The sequence below is a fragment of the Notechis scutatus genome, chromosome Z (assembly GCF_049901735.1).
Source record: "Notechis scutatus isolate UNSWTSFEM ecotype Mainland chromosome Z, rNotScu1.2, whole genome shotgun sequence".
NCBI classification, from domain to species: Eukaryota; Metazoa; Chordata; class Lepidosauria; order Squamata; family Elapidae; genus Notechis; species Notechis scutatus.
Window position 1 is genome coordinate 31,624,253 of NC_142025.1, and position 17,290 is coordinate 31,641,542.

Sequence of the window (17,290 nt, forward strand, 5' to 3'; positions counted from 1 at the left end):
AAATGTTTCTTATGGGTATATTTTGGTTAGGCATGTAACTTGCTATGAGGCATGTTCATTGATACTAACCAAAATAGCCATATTTATTATGAATTTTTGTTTTATGACATGAAGCTGTAAGGGGAAAGAGCACTTTAAATTATATAATAAAATTTGAAATTATGATAGGTTAGCATGGTGGAACTCTACTACAGCTTTATTTTTGCAGGTTTAATTCACCTGTGAACAGCCTGGGGCACTGCAGACAAAAGGTCTCTCTTGTTCCAAATTCATTTTTGATTCTTCATAAATCTACATATTAAAAGAAAAGGGGGAATGAAAAAATAAACCCATCAATATAGCCATCCATAGCTTTAGCAGATATGGAAAATACAGGCCAGACTTCTCACACTGGTTTCTGCAGATGTGATAGATTATATATTTCAACCACCTGGTTACTGTGGTTGGAAGTTAAAATAAATATTACAATAGCTGAGGTAAGTCTGCATTTTAACATAGACCTTTCCAACTATTTTTTTTACTTAATAACTTAATAACTGAAATACAGTTGACACCAATACATATGCTTTCTAAATTTTTCAGTGCAACTTTATCAATTAGAAAGTATTTACAAAAAAGTATATTTGGAGAAAGTGTGACAAAAACATATTCTATAAGAGGAAGTTGTAAAAATATGTTTGTTAAGAGACATAAGTTGCAAGCATATACATGAAGATAAAAACACTTCAATGGAACATGTCTATGACTTAATACAGAATTTTAACAAATAAATTCACAATGATATTTACACAGACTTCTAAAAAGATATTTAATATATAAATAGATATGAATAAATTTAAAAGCAGAAAGGTCAGAAAAATTAGGATTCAACATTGAAACTATCAACCATTCCCATCAAAATATTATAAAATTTCAGAATGAAAAGTGTATATATTTCCACATTTCTGGAAATAGAGAATTAGATTCACTGAGAAGAAGCTACTAGAAACAAAGATGGTCCTTCAATTTTTTTTAAAACAAAATAAAATCAGGGTAAGAGACTAATTTGCTTGTGAGTATAGCATCTGAATACTGTATTTGAATTTCTGTTTGGAAAACAGGGTGTCTGTCTGCAAATAAACATTTGGCTATTGCTTGTCATATTTTAGTCTAGAACAGAGGTGTCAAACTCAATTTCATTGAGGGCCATATCAGGGTTGTGTGTGACCTAAGGGGGCCAGGGGTGGGGGGTGGTCAGAGTGGGCATGGCCAGCTCGATGTCCTTTTTCATCATGATGGCCTCCTGCAGCCCTATGCCAGCAAAAATGGAGCTGGGATAGAGGAAACACACTGCAGAAGCACAAATCTGAGTTTGACACCCATAGTCTAGAAAGTGCTTTGTTTTTATTTGTTCATCTACACAGATGAATAGAAGTGGAGACAATTATTGAAAGCTTACTTGTTTTTCATTTCCAACAGTTTTCCATTTGGTAAACTTCAATTTTATACTTTAAAACAATTTTACAGTAATCCTGTTTTATTATAATTTGAAGACAAATTAAAGAGAATATTTTTCATATTCTCTTCCACGTGTACTTTTGTGCTATTTTGGGATTTACAATTTTGACTGATTCAGCAAATTCATTTCTTAGAAACAGGTTGAGATCTTCCCAAATTTCACTGCTGTTTGACCTGGTTTCTTCTTTTAGTTGGAATTTACTGTAAGGATTTAAACTTCTATCTATAAAAATATCAAAATGTTCATTACTTCAACCAGTTAAAAAAAAAATACAATAGCTACAATGACTACTATGGTACTCCGGCATCTAAGATTATCACTAAGCATAGATTTGAAAAGAGGAGAATTATAGTGGTACATATTGATGATTCCAAAATTATCAAAAGCTCTTGAAGGCATCTTTGCATAGATTGAAAATGTCTTCATTACCTGATCAAGTTGTAAATATGTCCAGACCAAATACTGAACAAATGTATGTGAAACAAATTAACTCAATTGACTACTTATTATCTCATTATTATAGTCCTTATTAGCAAGAGTCAAGTCTGCCATTATTTCTTTGAAGCAGATTCACCCACTCCTCAATTGATTTGGCTTACATCTATGAGAAAAAGATAGATGCTGCATAGGAATATTGTATGTCATAGCAATTTATGTGAAAGGTGTACTCAAGTCACAATTCTTAAAGTTACATCATTACTATTTTTTATTTGATTTTCAATTTGGTGGAGCTGATAATCAAGATAAATTTACCTCAGTTTTCTGATGCCTTTAGTTAACTGGAGATGTTTCTTTTTGAAATAGGTTGATCTGCCAAGTGAATGCCACAGCTATATGTTTGTATTAAACAAAACAGCTTATTTATCAGGGGTGCAAAATGGCTGCTTCCCATTTCATTCTACTTTTAGAATGTTTTGTATTAACAAAACTTTGAGAAACTTACATTTTACATTTATCAAGAGAGGGAACCAAGCTGACTTGCTTACATTCTTCAGTTGCAGACCAAGAAGAGGGTGCCAAGGAAGAGTCCGTCACTGTTTCAGTATTATTTTCCTCTTCAAACACTATTTAAGAAAGAGGGAAATTCTTGGTGAAAAAAAGTTACTTCATTCATCTTACACAGAAAAAAAACTGTTTTTGATTACAGGATAAATAACAAAGAGAAGCAACAAATTATATTCTTACTGAAAGTGACATCAGAGCTGTTCTGAGTATTTTTTAAGATAATAATAGAATTGCAAGAGGTCTTGAAATCCAACCTCCTGCTTAAGCACGAGACCCCATGCCATTCTGGATAAATAGCTGTCCAATATATTCGTAAAACTCTCCAGTGTTTGGAAGTAGACCATTCCACTGATTAACTGTTCTCAGTGTCAAAAAAATTTCTTAGTTCTAGGTTGGTTCCATCCTTGATTAATTTCCATCCATTGATTCACTATACCCTCGAGTGCTTCGAGAAACATCTGAGATTGTCACCAAGCACTGAGGGGTTGTGACAGCTCTTCAAATATTGGAAGACAATCCTGCCCCCTAGTCCTAAACTTCAGGCAAAACCTTGGAGTACCCCACAATAATAATGCTTCCCTCTATATAGATATAGTTCCATTGAGGACTGTTGAGTGAAGTTGGTCAGCTGGTAGTGATGCTGTCTATCTCACATTTTTTATCTTTCTATGAAATAGCTTGTTGTCTAATGTGTCATAAAATAGAAATAGCAATAGTACTTAGCTTTATATACTGCTTCATAATGCTTTAAAGCCCTCTCTAAGCGGTTTTATAGAGTCAACAATCTGGGTTCTCATTTTACTGACCTCAGAAAGATGAAGGTTGAGTCAACCTTGAGCCAATGAGATTTGAACTGCCAAATTGCTGGCATCTGGCAATCAGAAGAAGTAGCCTGCAATATGGCATTCTAACCACTGCACCATCACAGCTCATGAAGCTAATAGTATATTTTTTTAAAAGAATAATGGTTGGAGGGAGAGCAACCACACTAAATTGTTTTTCTGTCCAAAGGCAGACACTCCATGGTAGTAAAATAGCACTTTAAAAAAAAAGGCTGTATTTCATTTGGTATATAGTAAAGACACTATAAAAAAAACAGACATGATGATGGAACCTAGAACCCAGGACTAAATAAGTGTACACCATTATTGATACAGTTCATTAAATCAGGTAGGATAAAATCATATTCTACATTATTATAATACAGATGTCTTGTACGCTGTGCGCATGTGGGTGGGGAATTTAAGTTCCATTATAGCAGTTTTCCAATAATTTCCCACCGTATGGAGATATTCAAATGCCTTCCTATTTTCCAGAATCTTGCCATTGCCTATCAGGCTACAACCAAGCAAAGAATACCATCTGCTCTAAGAAGAGTTTTTCAACCTTAGTAACTTTAACATGTGTAGATTTCAACTCCCAGAATTCCCCAGCAAGCATGTGAGAGATATAAATCTACACATCTTAAAATTACTGAATTTGAGAAACACTGTTATAAGGTGTCATTTGAACTACAAAACATTATAGACATTGTCTTTTGATGTTTCTTAGGTCAAGTAATGGTCTTCATAACCATTGCATATCTACTCCTCAGTTGCCATCAAAAGATAATGGTTGCATACATTATTTGTGGTATTTATTTTATCATATCTGTACATTGTTATGCCTATTCTGAAAGGATTTTATTCCCTCTGAGATTTATAAATTGTAGGTGCTAATTCAGAGCTTTCTGTGACTTAGAACATGGATCCTTGAAGAATTGTCTTCTAATGGGTCTGTTTAGGGACCTATCAAAGAATTCCCAAATTTGAGCTTCTAGTCAGGCAAAGAGGAAAAGCTCCTAAACGATACTCAAATCTCTCTTTGGAACTACAAACAATCTTTATTTTCTCTTTTCAAAAACGCTATCATATAATAATGTTAATTTAGAATTATTAAAGAATATTACTGTATTTTTTAAAAATAAGACACTTTACTGTCTTATTACTATATGACTTTTTTAAACCATATTTTTATTATTTATATACTTTTTGGGTATAGAAAGAAACCTTTTTTTTTAGAAAGATGGCATTATAACATTCTAAATAAATAATAAATACAATCATGCTTGTTACAACTAAATTGTGCTAGATCTATTATTTTTAGAACTGCAATGTTAAACATGCATAATGTCTTTCTATTTTTAAGTTTTTGCTACTGTTGTGAGAAATTTTGAGTTTATCAGGTCACAGTGGGTGATTATAATCTACCATTTAATCATATGTCTTCAACTGGTATGGTAGTTTGTTTACCTCTTAATATGAATACAGTACAGATGAGTTAGTTACTCCAGGTTAAGAACCTTAGCAAAGAATCAAATGTTCTTCCGTCTTGGCTCAAGATGACTGATCTACAAGAAAATGATATTGAAAATAATGACATTTCACATTATCCAACACATTTGTTTCAGAATAAATCAATATAAATAAATAAAGGGAACCAAAATAATAAAAATCATAAGGACAACACTAAACCAACCTATCAGAACTAATTTAGATGTGATTTTGTTTAGTGATGCAGAAGAAGTGACCACATTATTGTAGCCTGAACCATTACTCCAACCATATCCTTCGTATTAAAATAATATGGCAAACATATGCCCAAACATACAATTGCTTTGAAGTCAAGTTTAATATAATAGAAAAGGGAAAAGGGAAGATTATCTCTAAATGAGCTTGACTATAGGGATTATATAGATACTTCCGTGTAATTTTCTCAGTCAAAATATATAAAATACATTTTTCCCAGCCTCCTTCTGCAATATTTTAAAAACTCTCCAGGCAAAATCTTTAGCCCCAAGATTTCTTGATAATGTATAATCCTGGTTCAAGCAAGTTTACTTAGTTTTTATTTTGGAAGGTAAACTTATCTCAGCTAGGTACTATGAACTGCTGGGCTAAGATGAATTTACTAAAGGCTAATTTACCCATTTTCTGGAATGGGGAAAAAAGCATTTGGCTTCATGAATTGGCTATGCATATTTTTATATGTGTCTGATGTGTCTCTGATATATATTCGTTCCAATGGCACAGCACACAAGTAGATGTGAATATACTGGAATATACTTAAATATACAAGTAAAAAACAATAATAGTCCTATCACAAAATATATTATCAAATTCTGTTGAAGTATTAATTGAGCTATTCATCTGCTATCTTGATTCCCCAAGGTGGGGGATCTATTAACTATTCATCTGCTACCTTGATGGGCATATTTGTTAGAGATTAATGTAAAAAAAAACCATAGAATTTGACAGAGCCAATTATAACACAATAATTAAAGGATGGATCAGAAGGCTAGTATAATTTAATCAAGCTAGGCTAACCAAGCTAAATGAGCAAAAACCTTTTAATAATTAGATGGGAGACTGCTAGGAGATTCAAAGGCTATAGAACAGACTATATACAGAACTGTCAAAATGACAACATGAAGGTGTCAACACCTCAATTGGAGTAGGAAACTTTATTTTTCTGTAAGTAGAAAGAAAGGAAGGGAGTTGGGAGATAATCATTCTTCAGCAGCATCTATGCTTAATAAACATCTGGACAATATTAAATTTGATTTTGGTTAATTAGAACAGAATAGGCATACCTTTTGAGCAATCCCACTAGACCACAAAGAAACACTAAAAAAATAAATGAAGCAACCACCACTTTATTGGAAAGATCATCCCTGCAATAATTTTGAGATCAGTTTTCCTCTTTGCTTTACATACTTTCCTTCTTGATAGTACAAACCACAAATTTACCATTGCACTATCACCGGTAAGGAATGGTGTGAAATAATTAGACCTAAGAAAGCTCATTTTGTTTTCCATCTTGGAAACTAAAACAAACAGCAAAATAAAATATCCACAAAAATGTGTATGGCTTTATGGCTAAGAATATCACACAGGCTTGCTTCCTGTTCCAATGTTATTCTTGAAGTGGGCTGCAGTCAGAATCTGATTTTCATCGAGCTATTATTATTTGCAGCTGCGTGACCTTCTTAACCCTGTTTCAAAAGTGACATTTCAGCCCTTAGTTTCAAACTGGCTGAATTTTCAACCTTGTGATTAACCCTAAAATAAAGGACAGGCTAATTGTTGTCCAAACCTCCAGTGTAGGTCAGAAGCCCGGTCTTTCATTTTTGCTATGTCTATTTATCTGCCTATTCATCCATTCATGTAGAAACATGCAAAGTTTTAGTGGAATGTGATATCCAGATGGATTTGCAGGAAAAAATATCTGATTATGAGTGGAGAAAAATCCTGTTTTTTTAGTCATCGAGGTCATAGTTGTCCCAAAGTTGCCTTTTCAAAAGGCAACTGGACTTTTTCTGTTTTTCTTCAAAGATGTTTTACTTCTCATCCAAGAAGCTTCTTCAGTTCTAACTGTATATAAATCCTTCCATTTCTACCATTCAGTCACAACTGAAGAAGTTTCTTGGACAAAAAGTGAAATATATTCCAGGAAAAGCAAAGAAAGTCTACTTGCCTTTTGTAAAGTACCTTTAGGATATCCAATGCAGTATTTCTCAACTTTTACAACTTGATGTGTGGACTTCAACTCCAGTGTGTGACATGAAACCAGTCAGTCATGGTTTATGGAAGATGTGGGAAATACCACACTATGTTCTTTGGAACCATCAGAACCATTCCCAGATCAAACCACTGAAATTTTTGACTGTTAGGAGTTTATTTTTTCCCTACCATTTATAAAATAGTGAAAATGCTGGGCTTCATGCATATATTTTCCCTTGGCTCCCAACCATTCCAAAATGCTCGAGCAAACCTTCCAAAATCACATATTCCCATTATTATAATGTTACCAGCATCCCCCAGTGATTATTTGAGGCCTACAATCATAGATGATGGTTTAAATCATGAATCAGTGAAAAGTACCCAACTGAAGCACCCTGGGCAAATGGCTGTCTAGTCTCTGCTTGAACACATGCTTTCTCTGGTTATATTTTTGAATAGCTTACTCTCAAGAGATTTTTTCCCCCTATTGTTCAGTCAGAATCTGTCTTCTTGTAACTTAAATATATGTAATAAAGTGGTAATTCTTTGGTTCACAATGATTATTTGTTTTTCATTAGGTTTAGAAAAACAGGAACAAATTCAAGAACAAATTCAGTTGTTATTGCATTCATTCAGGAATAAATTCAGTTGCAACTGCATTCATTAACCATTGCTAAACAAACCAAGTCTTAATAAAATGTGGAAGGAAGGTGAAGGTTTCCATCCAAATGTTCATCATGCATGATTGCAGGTGTTTATTCTCACTCTAGAGACCAGGAGTAGAACAACTGAAATCCAATTTTCAATTTGAGAATTCTGTCAGCATTTCTAAGACAGTCTCTTTCTATAGAGGCCAAAAACTGGCATCTGTTCTCCACACAGTAGTGGAGAAAAAGTTAGACACACATTTGAAGTACATCTTGGGGTGGGTCTCAGCCTAGTTTTGCCCATGTCGGCCAGGAATAATTTGTGAAGGACTAATCCCAATTCAGATCATTTATCTGAACTGTAAACCACCAGATTACACACACACACACACACACACACACACAAACACATAGAGTTTCATCCAAACTTTCTTCATATTTAGCATCTGGAGCAAGATGTGTTTTGTTCAAACAATGCTAAATGCTTTTCAGAAAAGAAACAAAATAGGAAACAGGAATTCTTGCCTTCAAGGTGAAAAGAAAGGGAATATGTTTAAGCACAAAGCTCATGCCAGCTTGGAACCATAAAAACTATAATTAACTCTTACACTTGCATTTTAATTTATATTTGTCAGTAAGATCTGTCCTGCTTGATATGAATAATGACCTACATAATTATACTGAAGTTGGGAGCATTCTAATAAAATAAAGTTTGTGTTTTACCAAAATTAAGATACATGTTCATTCACTATATAAATTTCAGTACAATTATTATATACCGTATATACTCGAGTATAAGTCGACCTGAATATAAGCCGAGGCACCTAATTTTACACAAAAAAACTGGGAAAACTTATTGACTCGAGTATAAGCGAGGGTGGGAAATGCAGCAGCTACTGGTAAATTTCAAAAATAAAAATAATTAATTTGGGAAACGATCTCACTATCATGAAAGGTTTAATTGATTCACTAACCCAAAAGAAGAAAATGATGATGACAGCGGGAGGCAGGAGTCACTCTCTTCCCCTCCCTCGGAGGCCCCCTGAGTCAGGAGTCACTACCGCCGGCGCGGCCCCAGTCCCGCCGCCTCGGGAAGGGAAAGGCAAAGCGCTTTTTGCCTTTCCTTCCCGGCTAGGGTGTTGGGAGTCGCTGCCGCCGGAGGCCACGACTCCACACCATTTTTTTTTCAGAGGGAATCTGACTCGAGTATAAGCCGGGGGATTTTTTCAGCACAAAAATGGGCTGAAAAACTAGGCTTATACTCGGTATATACAGTAGTTTGGCTAGTATTCTAATATCTTTAACTATAGTATTAATTCTTTCTATCTTCCAGAATATTAACTGACTACCTATTTTGTGCCATTACCTACAAAAATTCATTTCACAATAAACTAATTAAACTCTCAAGACTATTGGTCCAAATTAATGGCAAATTTTGTAGAATTTATCAAAGGATAGCATAATTCAAAATGTAGAGACAAAGAGTTAATGGCAAATTTTGTTACCAGTTTCTGCCTGTGTGAGAAAATCCCCACTTCAATTTTCAGGATCATTGCAATGAAATGGAGTATGGTATTTTCCTTCTGTCCAGCTAAAGTGTTTGTTTTAAAAACAGCCAGCATAAAGATTTCCACATGTGGACATAAGGATTCATTATTACATATGTGGCTATTATAATTAAGGGCCTGTCACAAAAATTAAAATATTTCCAAATAGGTCTGGATGCTTGGAATAATTCCACATTTGGAATTCCCTAAGTAGGTCTTAGCATGATTGAAAGCTAGCATTTAAATTTTCAATGATGCTTTGGTGAAATTGTATATAATTATATATATGTAGTGCCAATGTACAGAAATGCAATCAAATTGGAGTATATTAAAAAGGAGTGTCATCTAAAAGCTTTTCTTATAAATTTATTTTTCCAAGAAACACCCAATAGGTAAAATAACAACAATCATCAGTTCAGACAATAAAGAACATATAAAATACAGAGTACAGGTGCAAATAAGTGTAAAGTCCATCCCTCAAATTAACTACAATTTTTAACAACCATCCTGCATTGTTTACTGAAGGATTTAGATGTTAATTTGCCGTTTGAGACAACATTGTATAAAAAGAATATTACAAGGAATTAATTATAAGAACATAAAATAGGAAAATATAAAGAACATTGCTATAATTTATATCAGAATATAATTCTATTTAGTTCTTGTATCCCTTTTCCACCATAAGGCCAAATGTAATAGTGCTTTATTTTGTGATCCCCAGCATATGCTTCTGGTGCTACATAACAAGGCCTATAGCCATCATGATTAATAGCTACTGACAAACCTTATCTTCCAAGAATGTATTTTATCTCACTCTTAAAGCCAATCATTCTTTACATTCTATAAATTAAACAGGTACTGAGTGAAAAAGCTCATAATTAAATTTATGGAATTTGTGGCCAGAAAATATGGCAGGAGTTAACACATTAGAGAGAAGCATATTTAAAGAATAAATTGTTATAAGCTTCCTATTAGTGAATATAGATGTAGAAAAGAAGAGCATACATAAATTCTAACTAAATGTTATATCTAAGCTTAAGAACAAATTAGCTGTAAATCTAAAATTATCTAATGGGAACACACTGAATCTTTTTAAATTTTGCATGTTCAAATCATGATTTTTGAAATAAAGGATTTTTATTTGTTTAACTTTTGTGAATGGCATCAAATTGAGGATTGCTTTAAAGATCACTTGCATATTGCAACCTTTAGAGAATTCTGCAGTTTTGGTGTTAACTGGCTTCAGATATTGAGAGCATGTTGCACTGACAATGTAAGCTCTGCAGTTATTACCAATTCAGCTTCAAGTGTAATCTAAGAGTATTGGTTTATACCTGCAAAAGCACAAAATCAGTAGCTTGAGTTGGCCCTGCCCACTAAAGCACTTGGAGAGGTGGGATTCTCATGGGCCCACAATTCTGGAAAGTGGTGGGAGCCAAGGATAGAAGGTGTTGTTCATCAGGGGCAAAGCCAGGGACATGGAACAGTGCCTTGGGAAGATCAGTATATTATAGCCTTCTCTTTCATGACTTTCAGAGGTTGTTAAAATGATCTTTTCTGAAGAACATTTTAATGCCATCTTTTACTTTTTAATTATTATATGGTGTTAGAATTTAGTTTATTTTTGTTTTAATTGTACTGTAGGTATTTTTGTTTATTTTTTGCACATGTTATTATCCAGACTTGTGAGACAACAACTAAGGAAAGAAAGAAATTATTCTGTGGTTTATGCCTCTATTGTAAGACAGGCTTTGACAGGCTTGGCCCACTTTGGATCCTGTTGATTAGGCAATAGCACGTACTAAGGCCTAGAAAATGGGCTTTTTCTATCATTCATGATCTATCAGCTACGACTGAGGTTTACTCCATCTGAGATTTCTATGATCCCACAACTTACCATAATAACTGATTAGCACTGACAATCTTACCTAATTTGCTAATAAAAGTTTGCAAGAAAATAACCAAGCTCAGAGAACACTCAGATATCAGCAGTGAAAGACTCATTTATTCCCAAGGCAGATACCGTATTTATCGGCGTATAACACGCACTGGCGTATAACACGCATCTTCATTTTAAGGGGGAAATTTCAGGAAAAAAAATTTAAAAAAATTCTGCCTGCCTGCCTTAGTTTCTGGTTGTTTGGGAGCAGCTTCGGCTGAGAATAATAACTATTCGCCTCTTTTACTCAGCCGAAGCTGTTCCGATTCAACCATTAACGAAGGCAGGCAGGCAGGCAGAACGGAGCACTGCGGGCGGGCGGGCGGGCGGACGGGGTGGGGGTGGGGAGAGGCGACAGGAAAAGCCCCCCGCTTCTTTGAAGCAGTTTCTTCCTGTGCTGGTGGAGGAGCGAGAGAGCAACTGAGAGAGCTGACCCAGAGAGAGGACAGGCTTCGGTTGCTTCCTCCCTCCCCTTCTTTCATTTGTGTCCTTGATCCCGATCCCAGCAGCATTCACCGAAGGCTTCTTAACATTATATCGGCGTATAACACGCATACATCATTTGCCCCCTATTTTCAGGGGGGAAAAAGTGCGTGTTATACGCCGATAAATACGGTAAGTATCATCATATGACATTCTTATGTTGTTGTCTCTGCTAGCATGGAATGGATTTGTTATTGTTTTGTCCATGTGATGGATTTTATTGATGATTTTATAGCTTCTGTGTATGTCATGTCATCCTGAGAATTTGGAGTTATTCAGTCTAGAAATTTGATAGCTAAGTCAAACAATAAATATTACAATTCCAAGTCATGTTCTTGAAACTAGATCAGATGTTTGAAAGCAATGGCAAAATTAAGATTTGCCCTTAACATTTTTTGCCCCCAGCAAAAATATTGGACCAAATTTGTCTGAAAGATAAATAGGGAGGACAAGAGAAAGAATAGCAAGAAGAGAAAGAGAGAGAGAGAAACAAATAGCAAAAGAATTTTGGGAGACTGGAAAACTAAGAAATTGATCTCCCGTAGCATTTGAGTAAGTAATAGCTATCCTGCTAATAGCTTAGCAGGGAGAGACTTAGCTAATATTTCAGTGAAAAGCTACTAGAAAATTTCAGAGCTCTGGAAAAAAAAATCCTACAAGACAGTTAAAAAAATAATTTCTACTTTATTTCAAGAAAATGCAATGAATCCATGAAATCTTCAGAAATCATATTTGACTTAAAAGAATCATTCCATATATCAATTATAAGGCTGGCTTGCAATAACCCAGACAACCATTAGATTGCAGCAAATAATCAAGGTTTTCTATACCACTTATTTGCTATTTAGAGTCATCATGTTTTGCTACTAAGAACTGGTTAACAGTAGCAACAAAATTTCTGCTTAATGTTTTATCTCATTTACAAGGTTTCACTATATGTGGACATTCACAAAACCCTTGGATGGGACCTCAGAGCTCTTCCAAAAATTCCCCAGGAATTCTAATTTATAACTAGAAAAAGTGGGGAAGATGAAAAACATAGAAATGTATTAGCTAACTTTAATTCATTTAATTTTAAGTAAACACAACGGATTTTCAGTTTTATCTTTCGTGTTTTCTTAGGGCAACCACTAGCCTGCTCTCTCATTTTTGTTCTTCAGCACTTTTTAAAAAGCAAATATGGATTATCCCCTCCTATTATTTTGGGAACAATTGTAAATTGGATGATCAAAGTTACAATCTGTTGGTTAATTTAATTTGTGGGGGTCATCTCAGGATTGCTTTGGCCAGTCCTGGAATGGTGGGAAATTATATTTGTACTGTAAAGTCAGTGTTAAATGGATGAACATCTCTGGGAAGTCGAAAACTGCTAGTAAAAGCAACAGCTGTGAGAGGAAAGGCATAAATCAGACCACTGACAACAAATTCTTAGCAACTTCTTTTAGATATACATACAAAACATGAGACACTTTTCAGCATTTACCAATAGGGTACTGTCAAAGACTGGCTTCTTATCTTTTTACCCATGGGCTTGTGGCATGTGGAGCTGTGTTCTTGTAAGCAACAAGCATCATTACTGAGTTCCAAGCAACTGTTGTTCCTGTTGTTATTTGTCTAAAACACATGAAGAACTTCTCCAAAAATAATATTTGAAGACAGGGGTTTTTTTTTTTAAAAAAAGATGGTGCTATAATTCCAGTATGCTAATTGCTTTAGTTTATAGTACCTAATGAGATAAAAGAATTTTCCTACCTTGAGTGCAAATAAATAGTCTAATATTTAGGAAAAGGAAAACATGAAAGCTATCCTGGGGAAAAACAACAAAACAAGCTATTTTGCTGACTTTCATGCCAGGAGCAGATGCAGTGTTTTGTTTTTCAGTGCAAACTTTGAAAACATATCCAGGAATCTTTTGCCTTCTAGTTCATCTTAAAATATTTCTGTGGTTTCTAAAATCAGCAAGGAATAGAGAGTGCTACAATTATGAAATGGGATGATCTCAACTTGTTTCAAATATTGTACAAGAGGAACTTAATAAATCATTTTGTCCTCTTTAAAGTAAAAGTACTTAAAATCTTAAACAAGAGATTTGTGAATATAGTGTGACCATCCTGTGGCCATTATTCAATCTTCTCATTTCGTTTGGCAGAATGAAAATGCTTGTATGTTAAAAGTTATCTACTATGCTGATATAAAAAAGATACCCAGAAAATTGCAAGGTCAGTTACATTTCCGAGTTATAGCTTTTCAACTGCCCACAACATCTACTTGAGTCCCCTAACTCATTTCTGGCTTTTGGGGGAGGTACCAGAACATAGCTACATGGAACATGGAGTCCACATACAGACAGAGGTTAGCTAATTGTAAGCTTCTGAGATTCCACCCAATAGCTTTAGTTCCAACTAGTATGCTACATTTTCATTTTTTTTAACCCAGTAGAACAGGAATACAAAATTTTGTATTGACCTCCAATTCCCATAAACCTCTGTGTTCAGCGATAATCAAGGTTGGAATTCAGCAACAGCTAAACAGCTAAAGTCACAAGTTCCAAGGTTGATTTTGGAAAAAAGCATAACTCTGCTGATTTAATAGCAGAAATGGGCAACATACTCTCTTTCAAAAATGGGGGGAGGGGAGGGGTTTTGTTTATCACAAAAAAGCAATGCTAATATTATTATGTTACAATAAAGCGTATTCTAAAAGAGTGAGCTGAAATGCAAATTTTCCAGTTTAACTGGTTTGTAGACTGGGCTATAAATTATTCAGAGAACATATCTAGCTTTACATCATACATTCATGAAAGTTAAGTTCCAATTTTTACTTTGTTCTTGATAATAACTTCTAAATACATGCATGATAGCTGTCAGAAGCACATATGTGAACATGAAGACTTGATTCTTCCCCAGTCATAAATAGCAATGACACATACATTTTGGAATCAGAAAGTATAAGAGAAATGAAGAAAGATTTGTTCAAATCAATAATTTATTTTCCATTAAGGCTTGATAAATGGGTGCTCTTTGTTTTTCCTTATTCCTACTTTTTATACTATATGAATTTTATATTATATGAATCCAAATGACTTTCCTGTTGGTAAATGTATTCAGAGATCTCAGGGAGTGGACAAGATATTGTACTCAGCTCTGAATAATCCAGAAAATAAAACAGAGGCTCTTTTCACATGCTAGACTTCACTTCTCAGATGCATATACATAATAAAAATCGTAATTGCACTGCTATGTGATGCTCAGCAACTATCCACTTGTACTGCACATGCCACCCGAGACATGCCACCCATACCCTCAGTTCTTATTTCATTTCATTAGCTTTTGATTAATGAATTGATTAAGATGGGCTTTCTATCCCATCTTTCCTTTAGGAATTTATGATGGTATATAACACATCATGGCCTTCATTTTTTCCCTCAGAACAATGATCCTGTGAAGCAGATTGATTTCAGGGAACATGAATAGCCCCAATCAATCAGTGAGTTTGCATGTCTGAGGGTGCACTTAAACCTAAATCACTCTGGTGCCATCTAAAAACCTTTACTTCTATACTATAGTACATTGCTTTGGTGCAAGAGAAGTGGGAGGGCCAGGGGAGCTGGTTTCTGTTGAGGCAAAGACAAGGCTGCAGCTTCCCAGGGAAAGAATGTGGAAGAAGAAACAGAGAAACCAAAGTATCTTAGGTTCTGAAGGAGAATAAATCTCAGAAGAGGAGACAAGACAAGGGAGGAGCCCCTTCCAATGAAAGCTATCCTGTTGGGCTGTTCCAAAAGATGAAACTGTCACAACAGCATTTCTTCTGGGATGAGAGCTGAGCTGATTAGCTTGTGGAATTAATTGACCTTGTTTGCAAAGATAGCTGGAAATATCAACATCTTGTGGGGGAAATGCCTAGGTGGCACTAATCTCAAATAGGTATATTCCTCCCAACCTTCCTAGAACACAACAATGATTGGTCTCATTTGAGACAACGACGAATCTGCATACAGATGGGAGGTTGAACAACTAGTCTCGTGGTGCAACCGGAACCATCTTGAACTAAATACAGTCAAAATCGTAGAAATGGTGGTAGATTTTAGGAGAAATTCTCCTATACTCACCTCTTACAATACTAGACAACGCAGTATCAACAATAGAGACCTTCACATTTCTAAGTTCTATCATATCTCAAGACTTAAAATGGATACCTAACATCAAAATATATCATCAAAAAAGCACAATAAAGAATGTTCTTTCTGCACCAACTCAGAAAGCTCAAACTGCCCAAGAAGTGTTGATTCAGTTCTACAGGGAAATTATTGAGTCTGTCATCTGCACCTCTATAACTGTCTGGTTTGGTTCTGCAACCAAACAAGACATACACATAATTAGAACTGCAGAAAAAACAATTGCTACCAACTACCCTTCCATTGAGGACCTATATACTGCACAAGTCAAAAAGAGGACTGTTAAAATGTCTACAGAACCCTCACATCCTAGACGTAAATTGTTTCAACTTCTACCCTTAAAATGATGCTATAGGGCACTGCACACCAGAAAAACTAGACACAAGAACAGTTTTCCCCCGAATGCCATCACTCTGCTAAATAACTAATTCCCACAACACTGTCAAACTATATACTAAGACTATATTACTGTTATTCTTCCCATCCTTCCTATTACCTATCTCCTCCCACTTATGACTATAACCTTGTTGCTTGTATCTCTATGGTTTATATTATTTTATTTGTTTCCTAGTATGATTTGATTGCTTATTTATTAACCCATGACTATCATTAAGTGTTGTATCTTATGATTCCTGATGAATGTATTTTTTTTTACTTTTTATATACACTGAGAGCACATGCATCAAAGACAAATTCCTTGTGTGTCCAATCACATTTGATCAATAAAGAATTCTATTCTATTCTATTCTATTCTATTCTATTCTATTCTATTCTATTCTATTCTATTCTATTCTATTAGCACAACCCTCTCTGTATTTAAAAAACTACAGCAGACAAAATACTTTTAAGAATGACCAGAAGGCTCTGAGTAAAGTTGGACCTGTTAAACAAAGAAGAAAGGGTATAGAGACACATAGATACAAACACATTTGGGAAGACTTCACGTAAGTATTTCCTTACTTGATCCACCCAAATTCTCACTTCTCCTGCTGTCTCATTAACCTATCTAATTCTTCCCTTCTCTCAATTAACTTCATGCTCCTGCACTCTCATCACCACTGCTATCTTTGCTAATATCTATGGTTTAGCTGTATTGTTAAAAAAAAAGCCCGAGCTGGGCCTCAGCTATAGGAGGGCCTTGCTGCTGCTTCTTTGTTGTTGTTGTTCTAAAGATCTTACTCTTTTAGCTGGAAGTCTAGCAATGCCTAGCTTTGATGTGATTTCTCTTATCTGATTTATTCTATTTTTATCCACTATTTTTATTATTTTATCATTTTTATTTTCTCATGTTCCCTGCTCTGTCGGGAGGGCAGAATCCTTGGTATACTTGTGAGGAGCTCTGCCATTGTTTGCATTAGGACTCGTTTCTTCTTGACTCCCAATTCCTTTTCCTCTGGATTTAGGACTTGTTTCAGTGACTAGACTCTATGCTATATTACACAGCTCCTCCTTTATT

At 34.9% G+C, this 17,290-nt stretch overlaps 1 protein-coding gene across 5 annotated transcripts in view; it reads right to left on the reverse strand.

Moving 5' to 3' along the window:
- CREB5 (cAMP responsive element binding protein 5) overlaps positions 1-17,290 on the reverse strand; it is a 262,831-nt gene that overhangs the window by 195,844 nt on the left and 49,697 nt on the right. For 3 of the 5 annotated variants that reach the window (XM_087946882.1, XM_087946879.1, XM_087946883.1), the window contains exons 3-5: positions 4,795-4,892; positions 2,442-2,562; positions 220-291 (exon numbers count right to left, since the gene is read on the reverse strand). In XM_087946882.1, coding sequence (XP_087803008.1) covers positions 220-273 — 54 coding nt within the window. In that variant the 5' untranslated portion in view covers positions 274-291; positions 2,442-2,562; positions 4,795-4,892. The remainder of the gene's footprint in view (positions 1-219; positions 292-2,441; positions 2,563-4,794; positions 4,893-17,290) is intronic. The other 2 variants (XM_026673604.2, XM_087946881.1) reach the window with 1 other exon arrangement.